This window comes from Seriola aureovittata, chromosome 4, assembly GCF_021018895.1.
Source record: "Seriola aureovittata isolate HTS-2021-v1 ecotype China chromosome 4, ASM2101889v1, whole genome shotgun sequence".
NCBI lineage: Eukaryota > Metazoa > Chordata > Actinopteri > Carangiformes > Carangidae > Seriola > Seriola aureovittata.
The window spans coordinates 2,478,609-2,488,525 of record NC_079367.1 but is presented as its reverse complement, the minus strand read 5'-3'; the positions used below and the strand labels follow the sequence as shown (position 1 = coordinate 2,488,525).

Genomic DNA, 9,917 nt, shown 5'->3' with positions numbered 1-9,917 from the left:
GGTGGTCAAAGGTCAAAGGTCAAGATCAGTGTGACCTCAGAAAACATTTTTTAGCACGCAGAAATTATGACAAAATTTCACACAAATGGTTCATATTGTCTCTGACTCTGGATCAACAGGCTGTAACCTGGAACTAGTCCCTGTGGCGGAGGGATACGACCACGAGGAGGCGATTCCAGCTTTAAGTTCCTTTCTGATTCTTCTGCATCTTTAGAGGAAACGTGACAAAAGTTGAAATGAAAAGTGTTTTTTTCAGTCAGTAGACGTGTCGGATCTGTGTTGTGTTTCCTCTGCTCCCTTTGATTACACAGGATGTGAATGTGACGATATGACTCATCCATCCACTCGGTGTGTGTGTGTGTGTGTGTGTGTGTGTGTGTGTGTGTGTGTCTGTGTGTGTGTGTGTGAGTGCGTAGACACAACACGGATCTGTGTCAACATTCCCTGCCTGTTCTCATCCTGTCTGACATGCTGCGCTCTAATGGTGAAAGTCATTACATGACTCAGTGAGATTCTTGCTGGTCTGGTTCCTGGTTCTCCTCCTGAGTCCAGACCGTGAACCAGGATCACCGGGAACAAGCAGCTACGACTTCAAGACCTGAACAATCCCGTCCATAACCCTGTGAGTTCCTAGGTCTTCTACCAGGACGTGCATTTGCATGTTTGTGATTGGCTGACACAGTGTCACGTGACGCTGGTGAGACAGGTTTTCTCCAAACGGCTAAATCCATCTGTGAGTTTGAAGATTCATCAAACAGGAGTGCCGCCATGGCAACAGTCAGGTCATCGTCCGTCTCCACGACTTCAGGATAAACGGTTAAAATGTTAAAATTAAAGTTTCATAAAAGAAGATCAGAGTTCAGGCTTCGTCTCTGTGTTTTTACATCACTTACACTTACAGCAACAGACGCTCAGTGTTTCATCTCCTCTGCTCCGACTCCAGCTTTCACTCTCTCTTTATAAAAACACACGTCCACGTGTATTATCATCATCATATATGAATGTTTACTTCAATCGTATTTCTGCTATTAATATATATATATATTTTTTGTTATTTATTTTTATTTTTCCTGATTAAATAAATAAATCAAACGCTCACAGATTCCCAGCTGCTGCAGGTTGCGTTCAGGTGCAGTTTACTGACGGACAGACTCCCGTGTTTTCATAGATGGATTTGAGAAAGTCTGGGTTATCATTATTATCATTATTATCATTATTATTATTATTATTATTTTGTATGTTTTCTTGGGGAAGCTTTAATGATGGGGGGCAGGAGGAGAAAAGGCTGAATTAGTCTAATGGGGAAAACGCAGCCATTTCTGAGTCCCTGAGTAACGTGGGCTCCCTATTAAGTGCTTTTAACACACATTCGCCGGCCTCTCCACGCTCTGTGTTTTGATGATGTTAACGAGTAGTCACGCATGATTACATATACGCGGGTCTTGGGAGTGAGTGAGTGAGTGTGTGTGTGTGTGTGTGTGTGTGTGTGTGGGGGGTGGGGGGGGGGGGGCAGCTGATGAGCGGAGAAAGGCTTTAAAAGGAACACTTGTCTCCTCGGCTCGTCTGCACAAATCACACACTGGTGAAGTTTTCCAGCGTAATGAGACGAATCACGTCACTGTAATCATGTTTAATCTCATTTCTCTCTCTGTCTCCCTTCAGCTCAGCTCGTTTGATGATTCTGCATTTAGCATCGGCTTGATTAGATCACCTCAGCTCCTTACACTCAAACAGCCACATATGCCCATTAAAGTGCTGATTACACGAACGCACCGCGCCGCTCACAGATCATCGGTTTTCCCTCCGAAGAAGAAGCTTAAGATAAATGTCAGAGGATTAGACAGCGATATAAAATCTACGGATGAAACTATACATCACTTTACGTATTTAAATAGTCGAGAGAAATGTTGAAGTTCATTTATAAAGATCATTTAAAACAAGCAGAGTTGTTGTCTGATGTTGGAGCCGTCCCACAGTGGCAGACAGACGGGGAACAGTAAGAAATAAAAACACAAGAGATAAAAGTGAAAGATAAAAACCTCAACAAAAGAAAAAGTGGGTTTTAAGATTAGTTTTAACTAAAATCACCTCCTCCTGGTCGTATCCCTCCGCCACACAGACTAGTTCCACGTTACATCCCCGTTTATCCAGAGTCATAAAATATGAACCGTCTCTGTGAAACTTTGTCATAATTTCTGTGTGAAGTCTTGAGTAAAGGCTAAAAAGTGTGACCTTTGACCTCTGACCACCAAAATCTAATCGGTTCATCCTTGAGTCCTAGTGAATGTTTTTACCACATTTGAAGAAGTTCCTTCAAGGTGTTACTGAGACCTCGTGTTCACGAGAATGACACGGACGGACGACCTGAAAATAAAAATGGCTGCCGCTCTGACTGTCGCCGGGCAGAAGACAAAAACAAACAAAAACAAAACACCTCAGAGACACTGAAGGAGAAAACGGGTGTTTTAAGTTTAAAGTTTCTTCTGTGTGTCCAGGTCGTCACGGTGGAGACGAGATTCTTCATGATATTTTATTTATTGTGCAAGAAATATGAAAAATTAGTAAAGTTCATTTACTGATGCAAAAATTAGCTGCTTATATTTACTTAATATTTTATATTATATATTTACACACTTACTTCATGTTCCTGATTTATTCCTGTGGGAAATATTGTTTATAACTTCACTGAGTTTTTTAACAGCTGCAGGTAGAAGATACTGTCCAGATGTCATTTTTTTAAGTATAAATTTTAAATTGAATTAAAATACTCAACAGTTAAAATTAGCCTTAAATCAACCAGGTACATTAATTACCTCTTAAATGCAAATGGTTCAGTAACAATGAACCGATTATATAATACAACACTCACCATGTGTAATTATATCTGCTGCTATTTGTGTTGTATTTCATATTTAATTGTACATATTGTTTTATTACCTATTATTTAATGCAAATCACCCCAGAGTGGGATTAATAAATATCATCTGATCGTATTTAATCTTATTTTTGACACTTTTGTTGTTTATATTTTTATTTTAATAAGATTTCAAAGGCAGAACTTTCTCCTGTGACACATGATTTTCATCATGTGGTAAACGATTTGAATTCTGGGCCGTAAAGAAACACGAGTGAAAGAGAAAATCACTGCAAGAAAAAGAAACTTCAATGAAAGTGGAACATTTAATCTTATAGAAACAGATTTTACAGAAACTTGTAGTGAAGGTAAAACATGTGTCGTCGTCGTCATCATCCTCCTCATCATCCTCCTCATCATCCCACCTGAGTTCACAGCACATAATTACTACAAAATAAAGGTCCGTGTTTGAGGATGATGAAGTAAATGAAGATCAGACCTTAACGACCTTCATGTACCGTCGTGTCACGCCACATGAGCAGCTGATTGGAGACGGGGGCTGGCTGGGTCATGTGGTGACAGTGTGTGTGTGTGTGCGTGTGTGTGCGTGTGTGTGTGTGTGTGTGTGTGTTGTGTGTGTGTGTGTGTGTGTGTGTGGGGGGCAGTTGCCTGAGGCAGGTGTAGCTGCTATGAGATGAAGTGTGACAGTGTTTTGGAGACAGATGTGAAAGGAAAGCAGCATCTTACATTTTACAGTCGTGTTTATAGAAACATTCACACACACGTCTGGCGGGAAACATCAGCCGCCATGTTGTTGTTTATTCTGTTTCATGTTTTCTCGTGTCCAGGTCGTTCGTTACCTGTTGGTTTGTGTCTGGACCTCGACAGCCTGTTCACCACCTTCCTCCTCAGCTTGTTCACCTCCTCTTCCTCCTCACTTGACTTCTGTCCGCCGGGTTCTTCTTCACGTCCCTGTGACAGCTGTGCGTTCTCCTTCCTGACTGACAGAGCGCTCTGTCCCTGGTCGCCAGAGGTTTCCCCTCGGGCCTGATCGCAGGTAAGGAGTTCCTCTGACAGCAGAGGAGAGATCTCTGCCGCCGAAACTGCCCTGGGAGGTGACTCTGACTTTGTCTCTGGGCCTCCTTCGTCTCCTTCGCCTCCTTCGCCTCCTTCGTCTCCTTCGCCCTCGAAAAGTTCTGGAGTATAAAAGACAGTCTGGTCCTCCTCTTCCTCCTTGTCTCGTTTCTCTTCCTGTTCGCAGATGGGAGGGGTCGTTACCGTAGACGGCGTGTCGCGTGGCTCCGCTTTGATTTCACCGGACGTGTCTGCTGCGCCGTCTTGAAGACACGCGGGCGTCTCGGCGTTCTTCTTCTTCTGTGGCTCAGACTGAGTCGGAGCTTCTTCCAGGTGCTTCTCTGGATCAGCGGGCGCCTTTCCTCTGAAGACGGCCTTCTTGAAGCGGCTGCTGACGGGGGTGGAGGTGAAGATGTTGTAGAAAGGCCGAGCCGGTCTCTGCTGGTGCGAGGGCGGCTTTGCTGGCGAGCTGCTCTTCAACCAATCTGCATCAAGGAAAGAAAGTTCAGTGATTCTGACATTAAAATCTTTTCATTTATTTAAATGTTCATAATAAAAACAAGGAACAACTAGAACCACCTCCTCGTGGTCGTATCCCTCCGCCACTCAGACTAGTGCCAGTTCACTTCCTGTTTAACCAGAGTCTTCAATAATGTCTAAAAAGTGTTTTGTGAGGTCACCGTGACCTTTGACCTTTGACTCCCAAAATCTGATCAGTTCATCCTCGAGTCCCAGCAAACGTTTGTGCCACAAACTGAAACAAAATGGCTGAACGGGACGGGGGCTTTGGGGTGTGTGTGTGTGTGTGTGTGTGTGTGTGTGTGTGTGTGTGTGTGTGTGTGTGTGTGATCAGGAACAAGGACTCTGGGCCTGAGGTCCAGAGTCCAGCACCACCAACCCTCAAACGCCCCAGGGCAGAGCTATGTGCCGCTAACATCTCGTCTCATGAGCAACGACATCTGTAACAACATAAATCCACATCGTCAACATCAACAACTTCACATTTAAACAAAGCTGAAAAAAGTAAAACCCTCTGACACGTGCGACTCAATGAAACGGCAGCGATCTGATGAGAGTTTACAGAGAAAACTTCTGAACCTTAAACTCGTATAAAACTGACAAAGACACCAGAGTAAACGTTCTGTAAATGCGGCCTTACGCTCAATATAACGCAAACAAAGGTCAAGGGGATTTAATTAAAAGCAACAGTCCAACATCTGCTCATCAGCTCGCTCCAACGCCACTCAGGCATGCAAAAGACCTTACAGTAATGAGGCAAGCCACTCAACTGATCCCATGGCTCCCACCCCCAACATCCACCCCCAACCATGAGGGGGGGGGGGGGAGGGGGGAGGGGCGGGTCCTACCACACTTATCCACCACACCGAATTCAACTGAGCAAACGGCTCAACCTTGTCGTGACCCCCGCAGACAATGGGCGCTCACCAAGACGATGTGCAAACACGTCATCTCGCCACATCTTCCTCTGGCGGTGATGTCATCCTCGGGACAAAAACAACACGCACCTTCGGACCGCCGCCGTCTTTTTTTAAAAAACAGCTGCGCCGTTTTAAAAATGTTATAATTCATCATTAAGAGGAAAAAAGAGAAAAGGAATTAGACTCAGTCTCCGTCAGCAGCAGCAGAGAGAAGCTAATGGATCAGACGCTTTTTATTCATCACTGGGTCGAGTTCCTAAAGACGAACACGACATTTTATCATCTTCATTATTAAACTGAACAAAAACTGACATAATGAAGTTGTTTTTCTTTCCTTGGTAACGTACCTGAGCTAAACATCTCATATACAGTAAATATATATATAAACACAGAGAGGACACATACAGTTTTCTTGATCTGTTGATACAAGAAAAGAAGAAGATCCTGTTTTTCTCTGATTTAAAACCTTCACAAATGTTTTTCCAACAGAGCGCAGGAACACAAGGTTACTGATGTTTCCAGAGCGTCACATTAAAAGCTCTGGTAGTTTGATGGGTGCAGACCAGTTTCCAGGAAGCAAAATATAAAAGTCTGTGTTTCTGGGGGACTGTAAAACACTCGAGACATATCAACCTTGCAGCTCTAAAACTCACCTGCTTTTCCATTTTGTTCAGTTTTCACGTGCGGAGGAGAAACGCGTCGGGGGGGGGAGGGGCTCCTGTGCTGCTGGGGTTCAGGTGCTTTCACAGGAGGTGTCTGAGGGTGTGAGGCCGGACCCCGTCCCTCCGCCGTTACCGGCAGGTGACCGTTCGGAGAGGAGGCCGTGGAGTCGGGAGTCTGGCGTTCTGCAGCCGCCGCCGCCGCTTTCTGCTGCACCTGAGAGAACGCCACCAGGGACTGCATGGCGTTGTTGAAGGTGTCGTGATGCTGGACGAGCTGGCGAACCCATTTAGACAAACCTGAGGTCACACACACACACACACACACACACACACACACTCAGAGACAGACACAGCTGCAGGTCTTCTAGTGGATAACTACTGCCATCTAGTGTTGGAGCTGAGCGGCTGCGCAGTGACTCGTACCTGTGATGTACTTGTTGGGGTTGTTCCTGTAACGCTCGTCCACCAGGATCAGAGCCCCCCAGTCGTTCTTGTGGCGGATGCACCTGTAGAGAGGAGCGTGAGGGTTAAAGTGCAGAGTGAGAGCACAGGTGTAAATCCTCAGTGACTCCGACTCACCTGCCCAGCGCCTGGTTCAGAGCTCTGTAGGCCTGGATCTCGTACCAGCGGTTTCCCGGGAGGAGACCTCTGGACTTGCAGTGCTGGTCGTTGTACTTCATCTTCAGCTCCACCTGAAAACCACGGAGCCAAAGTTCAAAGATATTTATATATATATATAAAACAGATTCTTTATGCATCAATAACAAAGCAAATATAAAGAAACTCTCACTCGTCTGCGACAGATAAAACTGATCATTCTGATCAATTAAGCTCTGATAATTTTAATTAACTGACGACTCATTTTGTCAAAGATATTGAAAAATGCTCATCACAAGTTCCCGGACCAGAAGCTCCAACAGCTTCTTTCATCTGTTGCTCCAAAACACAGAGATTTGATTTCATTTAATTTACGACGATATAAAACAGAGAAAAGCAGGAAAACTTCACACTGGAGCTTTAAACATTTTTAAACTCATTCATTCTTAAATTATTATAATAAATCATCAAATTCAGCTCTTTCTTGCACCAAATGTAAGTTGCTGATAAACTCATCCTTCTGTTTCCTATTCATCTATCGGGCTCAGAAACAACAGCAGTTCAAGTCTTTTCCAGTAATAAGAAGGAGGTTGATCATCGGGTCGTGTCGCAGGAGGAAAGAGGTTCATTCTCAAATAATCGTCTCAGACATGAAGGAGAGAAAACACGCACACACGTTCCTGCTGCTTCTGAACGACACTAATAAAGATTAAAGATTAAATCCAACACAACAAACCGTCTCTTTACGTGCGTCTTAAAGAAACAAGGATGAAGAAAGTTCCCAGAGACAAATCATAAGAAGTGAAGCTCAAAAAACTCCAACCGCCTCCTCTCCTCGTGGTCGTATCCCTCCTCCACTCGGACTACTTCCCGAGAACATATGAACCATCTGTGTGAGGTCTCGAGTAACGGCTAACAATTGTTTTGTGAGGTCACAGTGACCTTTGACCTTTGACTGTTCAGTTTCTTCCTTGAGCCAAAGTGACAAGCTGAAAACAAAATGGCTGCTGCTCTGACTGTCGCCGGGCGGAGGAATAAAAACTACCGCTCCACGTGAACTGGCCAGGTGAACTCCATCAGGTAAACGAGAGGCGGGAAGAGTGAAAACAAGAGCCAATCAGTGACAAGGAAAGGAAGTGAGGAAGGTGAAGAAAGGGAATGAAAGACAAGAGGATGTTCACTACATCGTGCTTAAGAATGATTCACAATCAGGAAGAAGGAGGAAACTATCCGACTTCCTGTCCTGTAACAAAGTCAAAAAGCTCAGAAACGACAGGAAACACATTTTCAAAAAAAAGTTGCTACCGAGCGCAAAACATCAAAAAAAGCGTCTGTGAAAAACCTCCAGCGCTGTGTGGCATCACATGCGGGGGGAGGGCTTCGTGCATGGAGAACTAATTGGATTAATATGGGATATGAAGGGGCACACGGAGCGGGTGAGGGATCCAGGGCACACCACACAGACAGGACTCAGGGCCTGAAGTGGGGAGGTATTACCTAGATGTGTTCTGAAGGGGGAACAAAGGGGCTAAAGAGAGGCCATGACAGAGTGGAGGTGGGGGGGGGGGGGGGGGCAGACCAGGTGGTCTATGCGACATGAGGCATCCCTGCACAAAAATGCCAGGAAAGCATCCATCCATTTGCATCCGTCATTGCTGATTTTAGCGCTAACCTTTCAGAATTGACAAGTGAAAAGTTCAGCTGGCGTCTGACGGGATGCCATGCAGAGCGGGCTGCCGGACGGCGCTCTAACTGCTTTTGACAGGTACCGTGTGTTCGCCCTGAGCCATCAAACACGGGGGCCGTGGCAGGTACAGCCTGTTCCCTCACGCGCATCACGCAACGCCGCTGTGGCCCGTCTGGACCCGTGTACATAAACAAACAAGCAGACTCACAGGAAAGCCTAAATGTCGCCTCAAACTTTGGACGATGACTAATCACACCTCACCGACGCAGCGGCCCGCAAACAGCCGAGCAACACCTCAGCGCCGACCCGGGAACAGGCCTATGGTTTGTATAACGTGGAGACGCCACGTCACGGCAGCTTTCGTAAATGCTGCCGGATTCGTGGTGAGATGTTTGCCAACGCATGAGACACCGGAGCAGTTAAAGAATCCACTTCTAAACCCACAGCAGGGACAGAAAGGCCAGTAGCCTTAAGTCAGCGGTGTCATCTAAATCCAATCACAGTCCGTTTCAGCGTTTGAGCCGCCACGTCCCCGGCCTGCACCATGTCACCATCCAATCTGACTTGACAGGTTGCATATGTGAAAAAGCCAATTCTGGCTGCTAGCAAATCTCCCAAATGTGCAAGAAACCACAAGCTAGAAGGGATTAGTTAAAATGTCAAGAGATCACTCGCCTGCTTTGGCCTCGTCCTCCACCGCTACCTGTTCATCCCTAAAAACATATATTTGACCAGGAGCCATGATTCGCAGCTGAGCGAATCTGTTCGAGCTACATTTTACACAGGCCGTGTGTGTGTGTGTGTGTGTGTGTGTGCGCATCAGTGTCAGTGTGCACGCCCCTGGCAGTCCGGGACATCTTGTGTCTGTCACTGAGATTGCTGAGCGCCTCATCTGCCACATGGGGCTGAGGTGACAGCTGAGTGGCTCGTCTTCAAGAAGACAAGTCCCTGTGTGTGTGTGTGTGTGTGTGTGTGTGTGTGTGTGTGTGTGTGTGTGTGTGTCTGCATACACACTCACAAGGGCATGAGACTATCACTATCCTTTCCAACATGGTCATGGATTAGAAACATACTGATTCTTTAATAGTTGCTGCAGAAGCAGAAACGTATATTTTGCTTCTGCTGTTTATTATTTGTTTATTTCGTTTGTGTGTGTGTGTGTGTGTGTGTGTGTGTGTGTGTGTTACACATCCCTCCTCCACTCAGACTCGTTCCAGGTCACATCCCTGTTTATCCAGAGTCATAGAAAATTTGAACCATTTGTGTGAAATCTCGTCATAATTTCTTTGTGAAGTTTTGACTAATGGCTAAAAAGTGTTTTGTGACGTCACCGTGACCTTTGACCTTTAGCCACCAAATTCTAATCAGTACATCCTTGAGTCCAGGGGAATGTTTGTGCCACATTTGGAGAAGTTCTGTCGAGGCGTTACGGAGATATCGTGTCCACGGCAACCAGACGGAGCGACGGATGGTAAAAATGAATTTCCTGGTAAATAAAGGGCTGAACCAGCATCAGCGAAGAGGAAGGTCGACTCCGACGTTTTTCTCTGAAGCCCGTGGTGCTGACGGGGACGGTTCAGGTGGCGATCAGCTATTACAGCATT

General features: G+C 45.7%; 1 protein-coding gene across 2 annotated transcripts in view; it reads right to left on the bottom strand.

Moving 5' to 3' along the window:
- Positions 1–3,161: 3,161 nt before the first annotated feature.
- Positions 3,162–9,917, bottom strand: part of brip1 (BRCA1 interacting helicase 1) — a 38,584-nt gene continuing 31,828 nt past the window's right edge. For both annotated transcript variants that reach the window (XM_056375103.1, XM_056375104.1), the window contains exons 17-20: positions 6,609–6,721; positions 6,453–6,535; positions 6,021–6,326; positions 3,162–4,413 (exon numbers count right to left, since the gene is read on the bottom strand). In XM_056375103.1, coding sequence (XP_056231078.1) covers positions 3,683–4,413; positions 6,021–6,326; positions 6,453–6,535; positions 6,609–6,721 — 1,233 coding nt within the window. In that variant the 3' untranslated portion in view covers positions 3,162–3,682. The remainder of the gene's footprint in view (positions 4,414–6,020; positions 6,327–6,452; positions 6,536–6,608; positions 6,722–9,917) is intronic.